Source organism: Apus apus, chromosome 5, assembly GCF_020740795.1.
Source record: "Apus apus isolate bApuApu2 chromosome 5, bApuApu2.pri.cur, whole genome shotgun sequence".
Lineage (NCBI taxonomy): Eukaryota > Metazoa > Chordata > Aves > Apodiformes > Apodidae > Apus > Apus apus.
Window position 1 is genome coordinate 63,353,178 of NC_067286.1, and position 23,558 is coordinate 63,376,735.

Consider the following 23,558-nt stretch of genomic DNA (forward strand, 5'->3'; position numbering starts at 1 on the left):
CCAGCTGGTTAGCATGGACTCAGCCGTGGAGCAGCAGAAGCATGTGCTGGTTGTCCCCCAACATGCAGGTGAAAGGAAGGCTGATAAGGACGTGCTGGAACTTGCAGACACTGTGTGTTGGGCTCATGGAGAGCATGCAAGGAACCAGCCTTCATTTGTTCACTGCTTGTGAATCCCTTGAGCTTATTGCTTTGGTGACACCCGTAAAAAGCTCTATCAGTACCAAAGCTGGGCTGACTGATTGTACTTCCCAGGTGCTCTCCCTGTCTCTCTCCTGTGAGACCCCAGGCTCTTTCCTAAGGTCCTAAAGGTACCTGCTAGTGGCATGGGGATGAGCAGCCTGCATAGGTAGGAGAGGGTGAAGACCAGCAGACTGCCAACCTCTACTAGATCTATGATGTTGATGCTCCTTCTTTATTGGGCTGCACTGTTTAGGTAGAACAGACACTTTTCAGTACTGGGCACCTTAATAAATGAAAAATCCTTGAATGCATCAGCCTCCTTCATGCCAAACTTTATCTTCCCTCTTCTCTGTAAGTGAGGGACTGCATCATTTCTTTGCCTTAGCCTTATTCCTAAGGTTTTTCCAGTACCTTTCCTTGCTGCCTTGTACACTCCTGGACAGTTGCCTCAGGGTTTCTTGGTGTCCCTTTGAGTAACCAGCCAGATCTGAATGTCTCTGGGAATTTCCTTCTGAGAAGTGTAACCTACCACTTCCCTGAGTTTATTGTTTGGATCAATCCCCACCTCCTGGTGGGGATTCCAGCATTTGCAGGCTGGAAATAGTTACTGAAAAGTGTAAGGCACATCCATGAGTGATTTCAGGAGGGAGATGGCCTGTACTCAAAGGGATTGTGTGTTCAGGGCTGGATTTTGTCACCCTGCCCACCTACAGCAGTGTTTGACTCCAGGAGTTGTCCAGCAGCTTCTCCATGGTAGCCCACCTGGGCTCACCCCTTGTGCCAGGATCCAGCACCCCAAAGCAAACAGGAATTCTGGCAGCATTAATACAAATAGAAGTGATGATGTCTAAAGAAGCTCACAAGAAGTTAATTTTTCCAACCAATTCTTCCTCTTTTTTTTTTTTTTTTTCTTAATTTATTTTTTATTTTCTTTGCATGTTATTTAGATGTTTTTATTTTCCATCCAGGAGCTGGGGGAGTTTTGCTGTCTCGGGTGAACTGCTGGGACTGGCCTGGGCTTTGCACCAAGGAGAATGTCACTCAGGTTCCCACCCTCAAGATTTATGAGAAGGGAGAATCAGCAGGGGTGTATGATGGCATGTGGGGAACTGAGGAACTGACCAGCTTCATCATCCTGTAAGTGTCTGCTGAGGGGTCCCCACGCAGGCAGGTTGGCACATCTGGATGCTTCATGGCCTGTGTCATGGAAGTCCTTTTTGGAAAAATAATGTCAGATCTGATTTGAGACCTGGTTTGGAAACGAGCTGAGTAGTTTTTCATGCTTTTCAATGCTAGGGAACATCTGTTCTTGGTCAGTGCATCCATCTATTGTCACTGTCCCTCTGTCATTGCTGGAATTCTTGCTCTGCTGTTTTTAATGGGGAGCCCAAGGATCTCAGAGCAACCAGTGGAGCTCGGGGCTGTTCTCTCTTCCCCATCACCAACTCCAGTGCCTCTCTGTGACTAAATGTTGCCCTTCCTTCCCAGGTCTCTAATGGTGTATAATGGTTGTATTGCCCTCTTGTCTCTTCACCCCAAAAGTGAAGAAGAAGGCAGCCCAAGTTGTTTCTCTGCTTTTTTGCAGTAGCCAAGTTTCCTGCCCCCTGAAGCTGGCCACGATTGATGAAGCAGAAGGATATTTAAGAGGAGACTTCCCATCTGAGCTGTCATCCTTTCACCACACTTCACTTCTAGGAGTATTTAGCACAGCCACGAGTGAAGGTTAGTGTGGTGTTTGTGATTTAAATACTCAGTATCATTCCTGATGGGAGAGGGATGATTCCAGGTGCTGAGTAGTTCCTCTGCATTTAATTTTCTTTTTACACATGTTTGCTCACGTCTGTCCTGGTTTGAGTTCACCAGCTGGAAAATCTGCTGCTAATTTCAGCAAGTGGCTGCTTAAAAGAGAGTTCACTGAAGGCAAAAAATAAAATCAGTAAAAAGAAAACTGGCTTCATCCTGCCTCAAACCAGGACAATGTCACAGCCTGCCTGGCACCACCCTTTTTATTTTTGCAAGCAGAAGACCACGTGTGATTCCAGATGTGGGACTTAAAGTCCATGTCCTGGCTCAGAGGACATTCAGCTGCCAGGCATGTTTCTTACACCCCATGTGGCAGCAGCTGACAACCCCCACAGAGCCTGAGAAATCATGCTTGGCACAGCAGTGCCCTGGGTGACCTGGGCAGACACTTTTGTAGAGGTCCAAGCTGAACTTACCAAGCCACAATTTGTGTCTGTTGTCCCTGTTGTATCTCCTGCCTCTTACCATTAAGTTCTGTCTTCACAAAATCACAGAATGGTTGGGGTTGGAAGGGACTCTGGAGATGATCGAGTCCAACCCCCCTGCCAGAGCAGGACCACCTAGGGCAGGTCACACGTAACTTCTTTAGAACTTTCTAACTGTCTGCAGTTCTGTCCTCCTTGTAAGCCCCCTCCAAAGTAGCTGTAGGCTGCCCTGAAACCCCCTCTTTGACTGAACAAGCCCAGATCCATCAGCCTCTTCTTGTAGTCCATGGACATGTCACAACATATTCTTTTATAAAGCAAACCCTTTCCACCATTGCCTTGATAGTTATCTTGCTGACTCCTCCTCCTGCAAATGTGGTAGCCCCAGTCCTTTTTTTAAAAACACAAAAACCTTTTTTTTTTTAAGAAAAAGCAGCATTTTTTTGAAAAGAAAGCAAAGCAGCAATAAGGTAGAATACAAATTTCTTTCATCTAACTCAAGGAAATGCACTTGTAGACTTTGAAATAGGCACAGGGTACAGTCCTGGAGTGGTGGACATCAGCTAGAAATGCTACACAAAGTTGCTGGAAGGAGTGTTCTCAACTTGTTTGAATTTGTCTCCCTTTGTGGTGTTGGACAGGGTAGTCCTGAGCAGGGGCTGGTCTTGGAGCAGTCATGTTCTTCCCTGCCTTCTGCTCAAGGTGCTGTGAGTCACAGGGATGCTGCTCCAGTACCACCTGGTGCACACCACAGCTGTGGTCCAGGAGCTGCTGGGTTTTCACAGCTCTTCTGAAAGACAGGGCAATGGACCCCAGAGCTGTGGTGGCTTTTCATACAACAATTGCAGGGAATAAGCTCAGTCTGGAGAGGGAACATCACGTCATGCTTTGGTCAAATCCACAGTGGAGAGCTAGGACCTTCCCACCCCGTGGTCTCTCAGTCGCCAGCTACCCCTGAGAATTACTGTGGTAAAAAAGAGAGATATTCTGGCTCTTTGTGAAGATCAACATTTCAGACTGTTCTTGATTTGGAAGCTCTGTTGTGCCTGTAAACTTTGGTTAAATGGGAACTAAGCTGCTTTCTCACCTGAGAAGCACTTTTAGCAGGGCCTGTTGGGACAGGTCAAGGGGTGATGGTTTTAAGCTAAAAGAGGAGAGATCCAGACTAGATATAAAGAAGACAGTTTTTTGCAGTGAGGGAGGTGAGACACTGGCCCAGGTTGCCCAGAGAGGTGGGAGATGCCCCATCCCTGGAAACATTCTAGGTCAGGTTGGACAGGGCTCTGAGCAACCTGATTTGGTTGAAGATGTCCCTGCTCACTGCTGGGGGTTGGACTAGGTGACCTTTAAAAGTCCTTTCCAACCCAAACCATTCTGTGATTCCCTGAGGAGATCCAGAGAGAATCCACTGTGCTTGGAGGTAAGAAAGTAAAATGACTGGAACCAACCAGGAGACACTGGTGCTGTGTTCACCAAGCCAGCTGGCAGCAAATACACCTGGGGGGGTCTCAGTCTTAAATACAGCAGAAAATCTTACTGATCTTAAACCTTTAGTCTGTTTCTCCCTGGTTTTCATCAGCTGAGCTCCAAAATCTCCCCTTTATTCCACATATTCCGCTCCCTGCAGCAGCAGAGTCTGGATTAGCCCCATGGTAGGACCTTGGACAACGTGGTGACAGTGAGAGGGGCTGATGGAAGAGACCTGCCTGCATCTGGCTCTTTCCTAGGTAGAAGAAGTTCATTTCCTTCTGTGCAAACAGGAGTCTTGGAGGTTTCCAGACAGGTCTGCGTGGAGCCTCTTCCCTCAGGGCACACTCAGTCTGCAGTCTGGAGCAGCACCCACAGTCTGGGGCAACTCAGAGGAGATGAAACACGTGATGCTTCCACCACCCATAACCTGAGGGGGCTCCAGCATCATTGGAATGACCTGAGGGGAGAGAAAACTGAAGCCAGCTGTTCTGCTACCAAACCCAGGCCAAAGTCAGGGAGACCACATCTGATCAGCCTGCAGACTTATCTGGAATTTCCAATGGTTTTCTCACGGCCAGAATTCCCTGCTCTAGCCTGAGCCAGCAGCACCCTGTGTCCTTGCCATTTCTAGTGAAGTGTAACAGGGCAGTGATATGTTCAGTTAAATAAATCCCTGGATTTTTTCCAACCCTTGGCGTCAGAACTGTGTTAAGAAGCCCTTCAGTGGGTCTGAGCTAAAAGAGGCTTGCTGGAAAAATAATCATTCACATTTATTACAAAGAGGTGAATGGTCATTCCTAGGGCAGTGAGCGAGCAAAGGGTTCTGTGGTTCTGCCATTTCATGATTCTGTGGTTTCAGGAGATGCCTTCTGCTGGGGGGACAAGGGGTTGTGCTCAGATCCTGCCTTCAGAAGCTCTGCAGGAGCTGTGAGACCCTTCCCCATCTGCCAGTTTTATTCCTTCTTGTCCCCAAACCCTGCAGTGACACTGGGCTTAGGCAGTTCAGGGCAGCTGGTGGTTGCAGACAGCTGGGATTCCAGCTGGAGGCATGTGCTGCAGTGCATGGTCAGGCCCTCTGGGGAATTAAAACCATGCTCTCCAGGAGCACCGATTTTTCTAGGAAGTATTTAAGTAACTTCTTTGGAAATGCTCCTGGCTGTAGGGGAGCTGTGTGAATTTGGGGGGGGTTTCTACCACAGAGCGTCACTGCCAGCTGTTGAGAAATGGAGGCTGGTTCCTGGCTCTGGCACAGCCCCCAAAATGTGGAAGAATTTGGAAGTGTGAGAGGGTGGGAAGATCTCATCAGGACCTGATGAAAGGAGTAAGCCTGGACTTTGTGGAAGGTTTTCTTGATTTAGGAGAGCATTCCTGCAGGCAGGGGTGCTGCAGGGCAGCACTTCAGCCTGGGCTTACATCTCAAGTTTAAAGGGAACTGCCTGTAGAAGTGCTCTCCTGAGGAAGTCTGGATGTGAGCCTGCTCCTTCCACACCAGCCTGGGTCCCTTAGTGCCTTGTGGCACAGGGTGGGCTGATGGTCTGCCTCGTGGACTTTTCTCCAGTAGCTGGGACACGGACAATTTCACAAGGGGTTTGTTGGTGAAGTTCTCAGTGATCCTTATGAGCTGGTCCTATGGGTTGCTTTTCTTTCAAGACTGATAAAATCAAGTGACCAAAGAGATGGAAACCAACATCCAACCCATCCAACAGTGATTTCTCTGTATCACAAGATGAACCAGCCAAACTGTGTCACCAGCTTTGTTGTACTTGTGGTGTTTTGCAGTGTCTGAACCCTCAACGAGCCACTCCTTTAAGGATCTAAGCTTCCATTATATTCCAAGGAATATAATGTAAAGGGAAGTTTGTGGTCCTTTAGTTCCAGGGAAACACAATGGAAAACAGGGCTTTGAGTTTAGCTGAAAAACAGGGGGCAAAGAACCAAAACCTGATCATTTGTGACCCATCCTCTGTCTGCTGAGGTCTGAGTCACTGGTCCCAAGAGCGTGGGCTGGTGAAACTTATGAGGAACTCTAAATAGTATCTGAATGAGATCTTATTTAAATTACAAAGCAAATATAGCATGACTGTGTCTGAAATGTAACCTTAACTCTTGGGAAAACCTGACTTCTCCAAAGAGTGTGATTTCTCACCCTCCTTAAGTCGGAAGAGCCTTTTTTGTTCCTTTCGGTTGCTCAATAGAAAGGGGAGGGGTGGTGGTGTTGAAATCCACCCTGTTTTCACCCTACCTTTGGCAGCAGTTCTGATCTCTACCTGGATTTTACAAGCTCACACACTAGGGCTTGCATGTTCTCACAAAGCTTGCCTCTCCCATGCATCCAGCTGCCTAAAACTGTTCTGTCAGGGCATAAACCAGCTCTGAAGTCAGCTCTGCTCTCATTCTCTCAGCATGGATAGATTCAGCTGTGATGGATCAGGACAACCCCAGCCTTTCTTCCCCATCCTCTACCTGACCTTGCTGTCTCCACTAGGCCCCAGTGGTGGGCCCCAGCAGCTGCTGCACCTGGGTTTCTGCTGAGCTGCACCGAGCTTGAGTGTCTGCAAGGCATCCAGTTTTTTGACTTTCCCTGTCCTGCAGCAGACCCTCCCTGCCCTGAGGAAGTGGCTAAAACCAAAAGACACTTGGAGGAGAGGCTGGTTTATCTTCTGGGCACTTAGCACTACTCCAGTTAAGTCATCATCTGTCATTTCCAAAAGGTCATTGGGATTTATAAGATTTCTGTTTAGACTTATAATTGGCCTCCTGTGTCTAAGAACACTTATGGACTTCAAGTCCTTAAAGACCTTTCATTTTCCATCAGTGCCTCAGTTGTGCAGATCTGGAAGCTCAGTGCTGGTGGTTAAGGAGCAAACATTGTTCTTGTAGCAGGAACTTTCTGATCCTTTCAGCCTCTGCCAACTCCTCCTCCTGTAGCCTGCAGCCATGAGACACAACCATTTCTCACCAGCCTCTGCTCCTAGCTCTGTTCCCAACTGACAGTTTGCTGTGGGAGGGTGTTCTGTGTGCAGACAGTGATTTGGTTTCCAGGAGACTTCTCTTTCTATTGTTCATTTCTATATTTTTGTGTGTTTGTTTTTTACAGCCAGGAAAGCTTTCGAAGAGGCAGGAAACATCTTAAGTGGCCACGTAGCCATGGGGATGTATTTGGAAGATGAAGCCTTGGCTTTGTGAGTTGTTTCTTTTATTCCTGGGTGAGAGTTCAAACTGATTTGCATTTAGTGAAAGCCAAGGCCTAGAGCAATTGTCAGAGGCCAAGTTGAGTGTTCAGCAGCAGCTCTAAGCAGTGACTTAAGACTGGTGGGGAGACTGGTCAGGACTCAGCCAAAGGAAGGTGTTGTGGCCTTGGCTCTGCAAAACTCATTTAACCCTGTTGCAATGGGTGCTCATCTCCCTTCCTGCTGTTTGAGTTCACTCTGGATATTTTCAGTCCTCCAGCTCTGGGTATTTGCAGTCCTCCAGCTGTGCCAGCCCCTCATGCATCTGTGGGGTTCCTCCTAGAAACAGGGCTAAACTTTCATGGAGGCAAAAACAGGCTGGAAAAATTATACCCTCTGGCTGCAATTGGTGTGTGAAGAAGAAAAACCAGTTCTGCCCTTCTCCTTCCATCAGGAAAAAGTGAAGAATTGTTCCTGGTCTTCCTCTTTCTGCAGTCCCTTCACCTTCTTGTCTCCTGCACCTAGTCCTGATGCTGCAGAAGTGCCTGCTGAGGTGGGGATGAGCAAGGGGAGTGTAAGAGGATGGGTGCAAAGCCAGGGGTGTAAATGTGAGTCTTGCTCTGGTGGTTGCCCTCAGCTGCTGCGAGCAGCCAAAAGGGAGGCTGCTTGTGACTACCTACAGGCTTCCTTGGGGTGGGCATGGTGTCTAGGTGGTGGAAAATGGTTTGAAAGCCCTGAAATAAATGCTAGGCTTCCATGGAGCTGCTTTGGTGTGGAGCAGATGGCCTTTCTGCAGCACTGTGAAAAGTGTTGAACCCCTTTGGTCTCAGCTTCCAGGTGGGCACAGGGAAGACTTTACCACCCTTTGCAGACAGAGCTTTGGAGAGGTTTCTGGAGGAAGAGTGCTGGAATAATGAAGCAGCCTTTCTCCTGCAAGTGTGATCAAGGTGAAGTCAAGGCTTTCTTGCTCAGCTCCTGATTAAGAGCATCAATTGCAGCCCTGACTTGAAGCCAAATTGGAGCTAATGGGATCTGAGCATGTATCAGTCCCTGCACTTAACTGTGTCATTAAAACTCACTCCAGCAAGGGGCAAAGTGCTTTGAATTAAACTCTGAGAGATGCTTCAATGTCTGTAAATGCAGCTGGATCCAGGGGAAATCTTCAGCTTGTCCTGGCATCTCATTTCCATCAGGAATTAGACATCAAGGCAGAGGTAACAATCCCAGAAGGTCCTTGGCCTGTTTTCCAGGTGTGGTTTTAGCAGCCAGTAGTGAAACAGTGAATTTCATTAGCTCCTTCCAGATGTGGTGCATTTCTAGCATGTCTGGTGAGATGTGGACACTTCAGTGGTGTGCATGGAGACTAAAGATGTAAATATCTTGATAATATTAACCAAACTGTGCTCAAAGCACCAGGCATGGTTGGGTCTTCAAAGCAAAGCAGGGCCAGACTTGTTCAGTGGGGGGGTGGGAGACCAATGGGGTGGGCAATGGCAGGTACAGAAGTAACAACCAGCAGCATCAGACTGACCCTCCCCCTGACCTAAAAGCCTCTTCTCCTCAGCTGAGAGGAGGGAAAAAAGCAAAAGGGTGATTTTTGGAAACTTAGATCTTGGCTAACTTAGATCTTACATCTTAGATAAAGCCTGAGTTCTCTCAGCAATGACACACAGGAGGATACAGCCCTGTCCTCCTGCTCCAGCCACAGCCTGCAGCATGCTCCTGTGCAGCTGGAATAGTTAATACAGTTAATAATAGATATTCATTCTGCCAAGTTTGGATTTTGGCTGTGATTTGTGGGAGAAGCTACTGTAGCTGGTCATCTTCTCAACTGTAAGTCAAAAGTAAACACTTACAGGAATTCCTTATGCAAGAGCCAGGCTCACTTCCCTTCTGAAGAAAAGCAAAGTTATTCTTCTGCTAAACACTCAAGGAGGAACTGTTGGTGGCTCCCAGGTCACAGAAAGCTGAGTCCCCTCTGCCCAGAGAAAAAGATACACAAAATACACAAAGAATCTTGCTAGCAAAACTGTTTGCTCAGCAAGCACCTGCTCAGTTGGTAGCTAAGGGGAAAGAAAGGGAAAGTGTCAAGTAAAAAATGCTTTGAATGAAGTAATTATTTATTTCTGAAATATTGGATGTCATAGATTCCTGCCAAGTATTTGTTTGCAGATGGTTTTGATTTAAGTGCAGGTCTCATTTTACCTATGGAATGGTGTATAAATAGAAAGCTGTCAACAGCAACAATCAGCCTCTCAGTGCTGGTAAGATGAGAAGAGATTTCAGGCTCTAGTTATTAGATGGGGAATTTCTTGGGTTTCTGGCAGTATGTAAGAAACTTCCTTTTCAAAGGCTGCTGAACAAGTTGATCTGTTTAGACATAGGAAGCAGGAGTCCTAACCTCTTCTGAGATGACACCAAGCCAGACAGTCCCTTTAAGACCTGTGGAAGTTTAAGAAGTTTGGAGCTGCTGGAGGAAATCCAGAGGAGGTCACAGAGATGATCCCAGGGCTGGAGCAGCTCTGCTCTGGAGACAGGCTGGGAGGGTTGGGGTGTTCAGCCTGGAGAAGAGAAGGCTCCAGGGAGACCTTAGAGCACCTTCCAGTGCCTGAAGGGGCTCCAGGAAAGCTGGGGAGGGGCTTGGGACAAGGGCAGGGAGTGAGAGGATGAGAGGGAATGGATTAGAACTGTAAGAGGGGAGATTTAGGTGAGACATTAGGAGGAAATTTTTCATTATGAGGGTGGTGAGAGCCTGGCCCAGGTTGCCCAGAGAAGCTGTGGCTGCCCCATCCCTGGCAGTGTTGAAGGGCAGGTTAGATGGGGCTTGGAGCAACCTGGGCTGGTGGGAGGTGTTCCTGCCCATGGCAGGGGGGTTGGATCTAGATGGTCTTTACAGACCCTTCCAACCCAAACCATTCTGGGATTGAACGAGTCCATGAAACGCTCCTGCACGAGGTTGTTTGTCGTAGCTGCCTTCCATTCAGAATAGGTAGTTTGTTCTGCAGTTGGCTGGGTCTGTGCTGCATCTTTCTCATGTGGAAGAAAAAAACCATAAAGATGGGTCAAATTACTTTTGAGAAAGGAATCAAAGATTTTCCACCTCCCCACCTCCACAACCCCCAATGTCCTTACACCTCCCTCACTTCCCCGGCGATTTTGGTGTCAGAGCCTTTGAAAAATACACTCCAGACACCCCCAAAAAACACTGCTGAGGCAGCTGACTTCTTCTGTCACACCCTTCCTCTGGGCGCTGATGTCCTCAAACTTCCAGAAAATTGCTTTCCCCTCTTGATGTAACCCCTGCCCTTTCCCTGCTCAGACTTCTATTTTGGCTCTTCCCACCTTCTCAGCTTTTCTTTAAATACCCCTGAACCCTCTCAACCAGGAGAAAATTGGGAAACAAAGGAAGAGCTGGTTTCTCCACCACGTGTGCAGGCTGTGTGTGCTGCTCTGGTGTGGGGCTGGACTTTGCCCCACATCAAACCAAACCAGATCTCCCGGGGCTTGTTTGGTGTCAGTTGGTGTCCCTCAGATGGACTCAAAGACCTTCTGTTTGCCTTGGCTTGGCAGGCAGAGGGTTGGCTGGGTGTTGGCACCACCTAACCCGAGGTGTGAAAACGAAAGAGAAGTGCCAACAAATAGTTTGGGTGGTGGAGGTGTGGATTTGCCTGCCACTGAGCTGCTGGTGTCCTTGTGCAGCAGAAGGTGCTGTCTGTGGATGGAGTGTCTGGTGCAGGCTGGGCAGGGCTTTTTTCCAAAGGGGATGAGGGAACATGTCAGCCCCATCTCTCCCCTTCAGATCAGGACCACGCAGGGGCTGGAGAGGGATGGATGGGGGATGGTGCCTGTGCCTCTACCAGCAGGTTTTCCCTCCCCTACATCCCTGGCCACACTTCTCACCGTGGAGCTGCCGGCTCTGGTGTGCGCCAAATCCCCTGGCCAGTCATAGAGTCATAGAAGCCCAGACTGGTTTGGGTTGGACAGACCTGAAAAATCATCCAGTCCCAACCCCCCTGCCATGGGCAGGGACACCTCCCACCAGCCCAGGCTGCTCCCAGCCCCATCCAACCTGCCCTTCAACACTGCCAGGGATGGGGCAGCCACAGCTTCCCTGGGCAACCTGGGCCAGGGTCTCACCACCCTGACAGCAAAGAATTTCTTCCTCATGTCTCACCTCAATCTCCCCTCCTCCAGTTTAAAGCAATTTCCCCTTGTCCTCTTGCTACATGCCCTGGTCAGAAGTCCCTTCCCAGTTTTCTTGTCAGCCCCCAGTCCTTGTCACCATCCCTCTCTTTCAGATCCCATAAATACGCCGTGTCACCCCCAGCCCTCCTCCTTGCCAGGAGCAGAGGTCGGAGCGTGGAAGGCATCTCTTTGTCCAAACAGAGCACCCAGGACATGGTGCAGTTGATCAGATATGAATTGCTGGACATATTTGTAAGTAAAAAAAGAAGGAAATGTCCTTTTTTGTCCTTTTTTTTGCCTGCAGTCATGGGCAGAAGCGCTGATGACGACGTGGAGCCATGCAGAAGAAATGTGGTTGCTCATTATTTCTCTCATGCTGAGTTACATTTGTTTTGAAATTTTATGGCTTGGATCAGAGAGTCTGGACAGAAGTCTGCTCTTTGCTGTGTCATCCCATGAGAGGAGACTCTAGGAGTCAATGATCTGGCTTTGTTGGTGGTCACAGACCCGCTGCTGGGATGGCTTGGTTTCTGGCAGGGTCTGCTCTCTGCCTCTTGCACGTGTTTGTCAAGGACGGATTGTAGCCAGAAAATGTGGAGCTGGGATGAGCTGGTCTTGCTTCTGCCTCCTCTGCTCCCACCCTTCATCCCAGAGCACCCAGCTGCTCATTCAGACTTGGCTTGCAGTGGGCAGGGTTGGGCGTAGACATCTCCAACATCCACCAAGATCCCAGCACCCACACTTGTTTTTGAGCTGCTTGCGTTCAACACGGACACTCCAACCTTCCTGTAAGGACAGAAAGTCTAATTTTGTCCTCCTCTCTCTTCCCCATAAACCCCAACTTCTTGTTTTGGTGTCTTGCAGCCCGAAATCACGGTGCAAAATCTGCCCCACTACTTGCAGCTCAGAAAGCCTTTCCTCATCTTCTTCAGCGATGGTGACATCGGTCAGATGGAAAGCAAGGAAATGCTGAACCTGGCAGAAAAACCACCCCACCAAGCATTTGTGGCTTGCTGGTTGAACTTGTAAGTATGTAAGAAGCTCTTTTCTTCTTTCCGTTAGCTCCCTCTTAGCACTGCAGGGCAAGAAAACACTTGAGTCTGCAGTTACTGAAAACACTCCCTGGCTGGTGGTGTGATTATTTGGTCTGAAGACTTCATGAGTTGGGAGGTCAAGTCTTTTAGCAATGATTGAGTATCTGTTGTGGGCAGCTGCAAAACTGCACGACCAAGTAAAATTAGCAAGGGTTGAATTGATTACAGAAATTATTTTCGGTGGAGTAAAATGTTCTCAGAGATATTGCACAATAGCTTGACCCTGGCTCTGGTGTTATTTGTGGCTTTGAACAAGGGGCAATGGTCACAAGCTGGTCCACAGGAGGTTTAACCTGAATAGAAGAAAATCCTTCTTCACTCTGAGGGTGACAGAGCCCTGGGACAGGCTGCCCAGGGAGGTGGTGAAGTCTTCATCCCTGGAGACATTCCAACCCCACCTGGACGTGTTCCTGTGGGATCTGCTCTAGGGGATCCTGCTCTAGCAAAGAGGTTGGACTGGATGATCTCCAGAGGTGCCTTCCAACCCTGAACATTCTGTGTTTCTGTGGCTCTTTGACATGGAAAAAGTAAACTTGCCTTCCTGGAGTGTCTTATGGTGATTTTTCCATCAGCAGTTAGAGGGAAGCACAACAGGGGAGTGTCTGATTGTTGACTGGGGGAAATGAAGTTTTCAGAAGAAGGAACAGCCAGGAGAGGCCCCATAAGGCTTAAAAAGATGAAAACCCAACATGAATCCAGGAGCTAAGAAACAGAAAGTTGTAAGAGAGGGGATTTTTTTTTTTTTTTTAAATCCTTCCCTCCCTGGTCACATTTCCAATTTTTAGCCTCTGTTTGTTTTGCCCCCAGCCCAGAGCCACCTCTCTGTTCGTAATCATAACCTCCTTGGAAGTCTGGGAGGTGCCTCCAGCGTGGGCTGAAGTTCAGCTAACGGGGAAGGCACGTGTTTTCAGAGAGAGGGCAGGTTTGTCTGCCAGTAATGCCCAAGAAACGAGAGCCCCTGGAACTTCCCCACCTACACATCTGCCTTCCTGAGAAAGAGCGAGCTGGCCTGTGGCAGAGCAAAAGGGCATGGCCTCAAAAGAGGGCCTGTAGCAGCAGGACAAGGTGTGGTGGTTTTAACTTAGAAGAGGGTAGGTTCAGATTATATCTAAGGAAGAAATTTTTTATGCTGAGGGTGGTGAGACACTAGGTCGGGTTGCCCAGAGAGGTGGGAGATGCCCCATCCCTGGAAACGTTCCAGGTCACGTCGGATGGGGCTCTGAGCAACCTGATCTGGTTGAAGATGTCCCTGCTCACTGCAGGGGGCTGGATGAGATGGCCTTTCAAGGTCCCTTCCAACCCAAAGCAGTCAGTGATTTGATGAATATGGCCATTGGCTCAGAAAGAGTAGCCTAGCTGTAGAAAGGGGACCTCATGGCCATGGTGAGAGCCAGCTCAGCCCTTGGGCATCAGTCCCAGCCTGAAATAGTGCTGGAAGGGCTCAGCATCTTCCTGGGCTTGCTGATCCTCTGTCTCAGTGCCCTCTTTTGGCTCTCTCTGTGTTGCCTGGAGAAATTCCATCCCAGCTCCTCGGGCTGTGGGGTAGCACATGGTAGCTCTAGAAGGGCTGGGCCCCCTGAGCACAGCCCCCTGCATCAGCTCCAGCCTCTCCATCCCCTGTGGACTTGCTGCAGCTGTGGGGTGGTGGCAGCAGCTGGGTTGGAAGGAGCTGGTAGCTCTCCTACGACAGGGGCTGCAAGACTTGTCCTGCTCCTCAGAGTCACAGAATCACCTTGGTTGGAAAAGATCTTAAAGATCACTGAGTCCAACTGTCAGCCTAACACTGACAGGTCCTTCATTAAGCCATGTCCTTGAGTACTACATCTATATGACTCTTAAATGCCTTCAGGATGGTGACTCCACCACTGCCCTGGGTGCCTCACATTTTCTTAAAAACTCACAGAATCACAGAATGTTAGAGGTTGGAAGGGACCTCCAAAGATCATCAAGTCCAACCCTGGTGGAGAACATTTCACAGCCTCCTACAGAGTTTGTCCCAGCTCCTTCTGCTCAAGGATTTCTTTCCACATCTGAACAAAGCTCCCTTTCCATGGAACCCCAACAGCTCATTTAAAACATCAAGTTTATAAATATTAGGGTGAGCTTTTACAGCTGTCCCATAGGCAAACCTAGATGTGGCCCAAGGGCTTTGGTTGCTTGCTCAGCTCTTGGTCCTCTTGTGCTGCCAGAGCACTGGGCAGCAAGTTGAATTTCCTCTTCCCCACAGGAAGAAAACGCCGGTGGGACGCGGGGTCCTGAAGTCGTATTTTGCCACCGTGCCTTCACTGCCTCTTCTGGTCTGGGTGGACCTTCATGCTGGGGGTCAAGTATTCAGGTTCCCATCAGAGCAGTCCCTCACTGAAACAAACATCTTGTCTTGGCTGGAGAAGCTGAAAGCAGGACTGGAGATTCCCAGCAGTAAGTGCACAGGCGTTTGAAATGTTCCTCAGCAGGCCCCGTTAGCTCCGCTCTGTTTATGAGAAGATGCTACGGGCAATAAATTGTCTGCCCTGGAATTTAATGATGGAAAAACCAGCTATGCTCATTTGAGCTGGAGAAGTACAAATAGTCCAGCCAGAAGAGAATGCCCACACTCACGGGTTTGCTTCGGGACTGTTTAGTGTTCGGCACCAAGCGTGGATCGTTGGGAATCGACGTCTCGTTCCCAGACCTGGCTGTGCTGCCCGGTTGCTGGGAGCACAGCTTGCTAAGAGAATAATCTCCTGACTCCCAGTTGTCAGCATAAGAAATAGTTGCTCTTTAGGTGCCTTCCAGTATTTATTTTTTTATTATTATTATTTTTTTTTTTGGATGGGAGTGGATAAGGAAGCTGGTGCTTTGCTGTGGTCTTCAGGACAGAAAGGGTTGCCTTGTGCCATGAAGGTTTTCACTCCGTCCCTCCTGCTTTGCCCAGCCCAAGGAAGCCTTGGAGGAAAGCAGCAGAGATGTGCCTGCTTCATGTTTTATGCATAGTCATAGGTGCTGCATCTTGGGAATTTCTGGCTGCCAGCCTGCTCCAGGCTCCAGAAAGGCGAGGGGGTGACTCCAGTTGATCTTTGTGCGTTTTAAAATGAGCTTTTCAAAGCCGTTGTTTCCAAAAGTCTGGTGGGGGAGGATCTGTAGCCTCTCTGCAGAGCTGAGGACACCATTTCTGACCCAGCCATCACTGGGAGAACCCCATGAGCCAGCTGTCCCCCCACACCTCTTTCCAACCCCACTGCTAATGGCACCTGTCTGTCATACAGGTCTCTAGGTGGGGACCTTAGTTTTCAGGGATGTCAGAGGGGTGTGGTGATGGCTGAGCAGCTCACTGCATGGCCAAGGGCTCTGCCAGCCATCACAGCCTCCTTCCTCAGGCTTTTAATTTTGCCTTCACTGGAAGGACAAAAAAAAAGCCACAATTCCTTTGAAAAGGAAATGTCCATGGAGTGGGGCTGCGTAACTCTTAACTTATTAAGGTGGGACTGTGTTTGTTTCTCAGGTACCTTGTCTGAGGAAGACTGGAAACCACCTCTCCCTGCCTACGACTTCCTGCAGATGATGGAGATGACCATGCCTGAGCTCCCCCTCCAAACCTCCCACCACCACAGGGACACACCAGCACAGCGCCCGCCGGAAAGCCCGGGAGGGGACAATGCCATCCAGGAGGAGCCATCCCAGGAGAACAAAGCAGAGAAAGTTGGGTCCCCTGGGAGGGACCTGCGAGGGACAGCCCCAAGGCTGGCAGCAAAGGAGAAGCAGGGCAAGAGACACAGTGAGCTGTGAGAGCTGGGCAGTGGGAGATGCAGGATGGTGCCCAGAAGACCTGATCGCTTTCCCACCCCTCAGTGCACCTTGACACCAAAGGGAGGAGCCCTTTCAGTTCTGAATTCATGGTGAAGGCATAAAGGAGCCCCTAATTCTCGGTGTGAGTTCCCTGCTGCTTCCTGTGGGTCATTCTGTGGTGGCTGTGGTTTCTGATGCCAGAAATGTGCCCATACACCCCACACCTTGGCCCTCCCGGATGCTTGTGGGGTTGCATTTCACAGCCAGCAGCCAGAGCAGGTCTGTGGGGAGGCTGCTGCAAGGGAGCTCAGCTCACCCTAGAGCTGGGGGAGAGATGGAGGCTGCTGCAAGGGAGCTCAGCTCACCCCCCCATCAAACTACTCTGGAAACAGTCGTATCAGCACAGCCCTGCTCTGCAGTTTCTGTATCTCTCACACACGCACTTTTGTTGCCCCCAGGCAGGAAGGGGTGAGTGATTTCAAGATAAAGAGCACGTTTCTCCTCCCCCCTCCCAGGTCACGGTAACAGCTCCCTTGATGAGTGCCAGGAAGCCCTGCTCTCAAAAAGCAATTGCATCTGTGCTGTAACCCTGTGGAGCTGGGAGGGCAAATGTGCCTCCTGCTCCAGGGCTGCTTAAACTGGCACCTGTGTGTGTTTACACCTGCCTTGTGAACCGAATTCATGAGCATGTTCATCCCTGAGGGTAAGAGGAGGATCTGGTTTTGTTACGAGGGGCAGAGCTCAGGTCATCACAACAGCCATGAATAGCTGGGACAAAAATCTGCCAGCAAATCCCCAGGGCAGGCAGGTTGGGAGATGGCTTTGCTCAGTGCTGGCATTTTCTTGGTTACAAGCCCAGGGGGTTATTTGCAGCCTCGATTTTTCTTTCCTCTCGGTGACAGAAACTGAGGTTGGTGCTTTTTCTGGGATGGGGATGGGGCTGGCAGTGAGGTCTGCAGAGAGAGCAGGGCTTTGGAAACAAGGGGAGATGAAGGGAATGGACCCTTCTGAGGTGGGATGGAGCTGCTTCACATCCATATCTAGGTGGGGAGAAGTAGGACCTGGGGAAGTGGCTTTCTAGCCTCTGCCCATCTCCTGGGGACATCAAAATGTCTGTCTTTCCTTGCTGGAGGACCTGAGCCTGCTGGCCAGCATGAGATATGACCCATTTGTCTGGAGGGAAGTTTAGTCCACCCATGCCATTACAATCTTCCCACCTCTTTGAGTAAACATCTGCTCCCTTCCCCAGCATCCAGATGTGCTGGCAGGGTCTGGTCCTCCTCCTTATGGCTTTGAAGTTCCTGGGGAGGGGGGAAAATTGATGGTGAGGAACTACTGAGAGCATTGGGAAGTCTGGATTTCTCATCCTGCAAGCAGCCCACATGGTTGGGAGTATTTTGAAATGCCCAGAAATAGACCATTAATCCTGGGCTCTCCTTGAAGCCCTTAATTGAAACAGACCATTTTGGGACTTAATGACAGGCTTAGAGCCAAACGTGTGTATTTAAAGTAAGAAACTGTTGCAAGCAGATGGGAGCCTGCTGTGCAGCCCTGTTCCCAAGGGAAGGGAGTGAACAGATCCCCAGTCACTTCCCCTCCTTCCTCTGCTGGATAAGGCAGTTCTGCTGCTGGGCTCTAGGAGCTGGACCTCACTCCTTTCCCACCATGTCCCTCCTGATGCCACTGCTGCTGTTGTGGGATCGCTCTCCTGCTTTGGTGAAGTGTGAGATTTGGGCTTGTTGTTGATGTCTTAAATAAATTCTAGCTCAAGTGCAGCCAATCTGCATCTGCCTTGGGCTGGTGTCCTGGGCTGGGGTGGCCGGAATGGATGCACTCCTCCAGGAATGTTCCCCTGAGCTCTGCAGCAGAAGGATCCCTTCCTGCAGCAGGTCTGAGGAGCGTTCCCACATCCCTGCTCTTCTCGGTCGTGCATCCTTTTTTCATCACAGCCCGTTGATGCTCAGCACCGGGGCAGGAGCTTGTCACTAGGGGTCAGTGCCACATCTCTGTTCTGGCTGCAAAAATCCGCTGCTTCAGTGGAGGCTGGAGCATTGTTGCCACCAAAGCCCAGGAGGTGGTAGATCCCCCATCCCTGGAAACATTGCAGGCCAGGTTGGGCAGGGCTCTGAGCGGTCTGATCTGGTTCCTGATGTTCCCGCTCAGTGCAGGGGGGGTTGGACTAGATGTGGCCTTGAAGTGTCCCAACCCAAACCATTCTGTGATTCTAAGCCATGGGCAGGTCAGGAATGGATATCCAGCGGGGTCCTGCAGGGATGATGCTGGTGGCCAAGTGGCTGTTTGCTTCTGGGGATAAAGCTGGGAGGGCTGGGGAGTCCCAGCTCTACAGGCTTCAGCCCCACATCAACAGTAGGATCCATCAGCTTGAGCCTCCCAGCTGGAGCTTGGGGTGCCAGGAGCCCCAAACCCAGCCCAGAGGGTCCCTGCCAGCTGCCAGTGCAGGAACCTGCAGTGACACAGGGAAGGGACGTGCTTGTCCTGGTGGACAGGAGGATAACCATGAGCCAGCCATGTGCCTTTATAGCCAAGAAGGCCAATGGCATCCTGGGGTGCATTAGAAAGGGGGTGGTTAGTAGGTCAAGGGAGGGTCTCCTCCCCCTCTATTCTGCATTGGTGAGGCCACATCTGGAGTATTGTGTCCAGTTCTGGGCCCCTCAGTTCAAGAAGGACAGGGAACTGCTTGAAAGAGTCCAGGGCAGAGCCACAGAGATGATGAAGGGAGTGGAACATCTCCCTGATGAGGAAAGGCTGAGGGAGCTGGGTCTCTTGAGCTTGGAGAAGAGGAGACTGAGGGGTGACCTCATCAGTGTTTACAAATATGTTGAGGGCAGTGTCAGGAGGATGGAGCCAGGCTTTGTTCAGTGATGTCCAGTGATAGGACAAGGGGCAATGGGTGCAAACTGGAACACAAGAGGTTCCACGTAAATGTGAGGAAAAGTTTTCTCACTGTGAGAGTGACAGAGCCCTGGGACAGGCTGCCTAGAGAGGTTGTGGAGTCACCACATATGGAGACATCCCAAACCCACCTGGACACATTCCCATGTGACCCACTCCAGGTGATCCTACTCTGGCAAGGGGGTTGGACTAGATGATCTCCAGAGGTCCCTTCCAACCCCAAACATTCTGTGGTTCTGTGATTCTGTTCCACTGCTGCTGGCACCAAACTGGGCTGGCAGTTTGATGTGTTTGCTGGAGCTCCTGACTCTGAGTGTGGGTGCAGGTCAGGGTGCTGGATCACATCAGGGTGCCCTGGCCTGGCTTTGAGTTTTTTGGAGTTTTTGAAAAATATAAACTGTATTCAGGCACTTAGAGAAACCCTTTGAGGCCTGGATGTGCCAGGACATATGTGGACAGGGTGAAGAAGAGATATTGAGGACAGTGGGATTGTGATCTGCATCCCCCAGCATGGTCATTCACTGGGGGAAAGGCTTGTGCTTGTCCTAAGTATTAACACAGGATGGGTGGAGAATGGATGGATTGAGAGCAGCCCTGAGAAGAAGGACTTGGGGGTGTTGGCTTCCCTCAACACGAGCCAGGACCATGCACTGCAGCCCAGAGCCCACCCGTGTCCTGGGTGCATCCCCAACAGTGTGGGCAGCAGGGCCAGGGAGGGGATTGTCCCCTCTGCTCTGCTGAGACCCCCTGCAGGGCTGGGGCCAGGGCTGGGGTCCCCAACACAGGGAGGACATGGAGCTGTTGGAGAGAGGCCAGAGGAGGCCCCGGAGATGATCCCAGGGCTGGAGCAGCTCTGCTCTGGAGACAGGCTGGGAGAGTTGGGGTGTTCAGCCTGGAGAAGAGAAGGCTCCAGGGAGACCTTAGAGCACCTTCCAGTGCCTGAAGGGGCTCCAGGAAAGCTGGGGAGGGGCTTGGGACAAGGGCAGGGAGGGATGGGATGAGGGGGAAGGGTTTCAAACTGAAGAGAGGAGATTGAGATGAGACATTAGGAAGAAATTCTGTGCTGTGAGGGTGGTGAGACCCTGGCCCAGGTTGCCCAGAGAAGCTGTGGCTGCCCCATCCCTGGCAGTGTTGAAGGGCAGGTTGGATGGGGCTTGGAGCAGCCTGGGCTGGTGGGAGGTGTCCCTGCCCATGCAGGGGGTGGGACTGGATGAACTTTAAGGTCCTTCCAACCCAAACCATTCTGGGATTGAACGACTGCATGAAACGCTCTGCACGAAGTTGTTTGTCACAGCTGTGGCTCTGGGGACAGACCAGAGCAGAAAGATTTGCTGGGTGTTTATGGCCTTGAGGAGCAAGTCAAAGGAAGAAGGGCTGTGGACCTTGGGGACAGCTTCAAGGGACGGAGCACATCCTGCTTGGCTTGAGGAGCAGGATGCTGGCCTGCACGTCCCGAGGTGGAAGTTGGCCAGGGATGGCCTAGGGGCTGGGTGTGCATCTGCCACTCTTCTGTGTCTCAGCACAATCTGCTGCTGAACTCAGGCAAATTCACAATCCACGCTGATGCTCACAGCTCCTTTTCCAACCATGTAACACCCAAAGGCATGTTGGTTTGAGTAAACCACAGCTCTGCCTCTCCAGATGACACGCTGAGATGAAGAACTGATAGATTTCCTGACCGATACAATATCTGGACTATTTGTGGCTTCAGCCCAAACTCTATTTTTGATGGGACTTGATTTCAGCAGCATGCCCATGATGGACCTTTCCATGTGCTTTGTGCACCCTGGGAGCCTTTCAGGGGGTGTTTAAATATCAGTGGTTGATAAAATGATGACACATCCACCAAAAAAAAAAAAAAAAAGGATGGTGTACTTATCCTGGAGAGCAAAAATCATTGAAATTATTGTCTGGAACAATAGGAGACTCTCCATGTGGTGTGGTCTGACTGGCCCTTTGCCATCCTCGAGTCCTGCAGAGCCATCGTCATCGGTCGGGAGGGAGGAAGGTTTGCAGCAGTGGGGGGGAGCATGAAGGTTGCACCATGTGCCTTCCATGTTTAAGGAGCTTTTAGAGGAGTGGTCAGATCAGGAAGCAACCTCGACGTTTTTTCAGCCCTTTGAGCAAAACAAGGATGGGGGAAAAGACAAGTCCTGGCAGGGGAAGGTGTTTTTTCCATGTCGGGTGTTCTGAGCCCATCCTGAACCACCCGGTCAGCCTGGCTCCCTGGCCAGGCTCTCACCCAGCTCTGCCATAGGGATGCAGCTGCAGGATGGTGGAAGAGAAGGCTGTAGCAGGGAGGAGACAGGAGAGGACGGTGTCCCCAGGAGGGAGATGCTGCCCAGGCAGGAGCAGGGGCACGGGAAGGACACATCTGCCTGGGCAGCAGCTGCCGCGCCAGCGATTCCTGCCAGCGCTGCCAGGATGTGGAGCAGGACACAGACCTGCTGGGCTGGCTCCTGTCCCTTGGGATCGTCGGTGCCTGGTGCTGCGTGGGGACAGGGGGTCTGGCAGGGCTGGGGGATGGTGGAGACCAGTCACTCCAGCCCATCTGGTGGTTCAGCCTGGCAGAGATGTTTTCCCCACTTCAGCAGGGCAGATTTGTCGAGCACAGCTTGGCTGTGATTCCTGCCCTGGGCCACCCTCCCCTGCCCTGGGTCACCCTCCCCTGCCCTGGGCCACCCTCCTCTGCCCTGGGTCATCCTCCTTTGCCATAGGGCTCTGCTGGCAGTGACAGAGCCAGGGTTGTTTGCCTGGAGCTGCCAGGTGAGGCTGGTCTCCTGCTGAAGCTTGGATAACGGGTGGCCAGACCTCCCTCAGCCCACCCTCGGGGGCATCCAGCTGTACAAAGGTGATGCCAACCACCCTTGTCCCCTTGGGCTGTGATCCCTGTGTCCTTGGCATTTGCCCAAGGAGATGGAAGAAGGGTCCTGTGGCTCCGTGGTGCCTGGGGTGTTCCACCATGGCCAGTGGGCCACCTGCCAAGACCCCAGACCAGCTCCCCTTGCCCCATCTGGGGGCAGGGCTGGTGACCAGAGGATGGTGGTGGGAAGCAACCTGGAGGGAGTCTGGAGATAGACAGACAGACAGACATTGGTCTGGGGGTGGGACGGGAAGCAGTCAGTGCTGTATTGGCAGGGCTGGAGGTGGCAGAGGAGGTGAGCTGGGGAAGGGAGGGTGCAGGGGCAGGATGGAGCTGGGATGTGAGATAAGGGGTGGTGGCTGAGGCAGGATGGGTTTCCTCCTTGCATAGGGTGGCTCTTCCGCCTGGTGCTTCCATTGCTAAAAATACAGCCATGCTCTTGGTGCAGGCCCAAGGCAGGTACCCACGGCACCCAGCCCTGAGCTGCCCACAGGAGCTTGCAGGGTGTTTGTGATGGGGCCTCCATCCCTTCTCTGCCATGCTCAGCTTGGGCAGGGGCTGGGTCTTGTAGGCACCACTGGCTCCATCCTTCTGGAGCCAGGGATCAGGATGGAGCGGGATGAGCAGCTCAAACCAGCTTCACCCCAAACACCGTCTCTGCATTTTCCCGAGAGAGAGGTGCTCCACCTCCTGCATCTTCTGGGACTACACCCACAGCTACGGTGTCCTGCTCCATCCCCAAGCCAGGTGATGAGGGTGTCCACACAGGGACCTCTCTGCTCATGCCGCTCAGGGTGACTCTCACCCTCAGGGGCTGAAGTCAAAGACCAGGCTGGAAGAAAATCAACCCCACCAGACCATCCCATGGCAACCCCTTCACAGCATCTTCCCCCCCCCACCCTGAGAGCAGGAGCCCCGGGGGGCTCTGTGGGGCTGGGAGGTGGAGGTGGCAGGTCCCCTGGTGCCACGTCACTGGCCCCATTGTCCATTGTTCCCTCTTGGCTCGACGGGACACGATAAGGGAAGAGAGGGCACCGCTCCGGTTCCTGCTCCCAGGCAGGTTATTTCCCCACTCACCCAGCCCCTCCTTAGGTAAACTCAGCCCTTCTCCTCCCTGAGAGTTTGCTTTGCTGTCCCACACTCATCCAGCAGGGCACGGGGCCTGGGGAAACCAGCCTGGGACTATTAATAGCCCCTGGGGTTGCCAAATCCCTCCTGGATGGTGAAAGCGGCGGCTGCAACACCGTGATTCAGCCCTTAGTGGTAACACATGGGACCAGTTCCCTGGTGGGGCCGTGCCGGGAGGGCTCCCAGCTTTGCTCCAGCCCCGGAGGGCCATGCTGGGCTCTCCAGCGGGGTGGAGAGGTGGGGAAGGGCCTTTGCTCCATTGGCTGGACATTTCTTGGCTTGCTTGCAACACAAATAGCCCTATCGCTAAACTTGGGGCTGTTCCGCTCCGTTGGCAGCTGCCCGAGCTCACAGGCTGGGCTCCTTCTGCCCATGGACCCACAAAAAGCAAGAAACTGGGGCCCCCCGTGAGGGCAAATCCATGGAACCAGCAGCTCCTTCCACCCAGGGCTGAAGAAGGCTCTCAGGGATGAAAGTCATGGTGGCCCTGGCTCGCCTTTACTCCATGCAAGCTCATTGCTCCGTAGAACAAGAGGAAATGGCCTCAAGTTGTATCAGGG

At 51.5% G+C, this 23,558-nt stretch overlaps 1 protein-coding gene across 3 annotated transcripts in view; it reads left to right on the forward strand.

The window, feature by feature from the left end:
• Positions 1-16,233, forward strand: part of TXNDC16 (thioredoxin domain containing 16) — a 38,746-nt gene extending 22,513 nt beyond the window's left edge. For 2 of the 3 annotated variants that reach the window (XM_051621144.1, XM_051621145.1), the window contains exons 14-20: positions 1,130-1,319; positions 1,768-1,904; positions 6,978-7,062; positions 11,349-11,487; positions 12,100-12,260; positions 14,557-14,747; positions 15,811-16,233. In XM_051621144.1, coding sequence (XP_051477104.1) covers positions 1,130-1,319; positions 1,768-1,904; positions 6,978-7,062; positions 11,349-11,487; positions 12,100-12,260; positions 14,557-14,747; positions 15,811-16,094 — 1,187 coding nt within the window. In that variant the 3' untranslated portion in view covers positions 16,095-16,233. The remainder of the gene's footprint in view (positions 1-1,129; positions 1,320-1,767; positions 1,905-6,977; positions 7,063-11,348; positions 11,488-12,099; positions 12,261-14,556; positions 14,748-15,810) is intronic. The other variant, XM_051621146.1, reaches the window with a different exon arrangement.
• Positions 16,234-23,558: the final 7,325 nt, after the last annotated feature.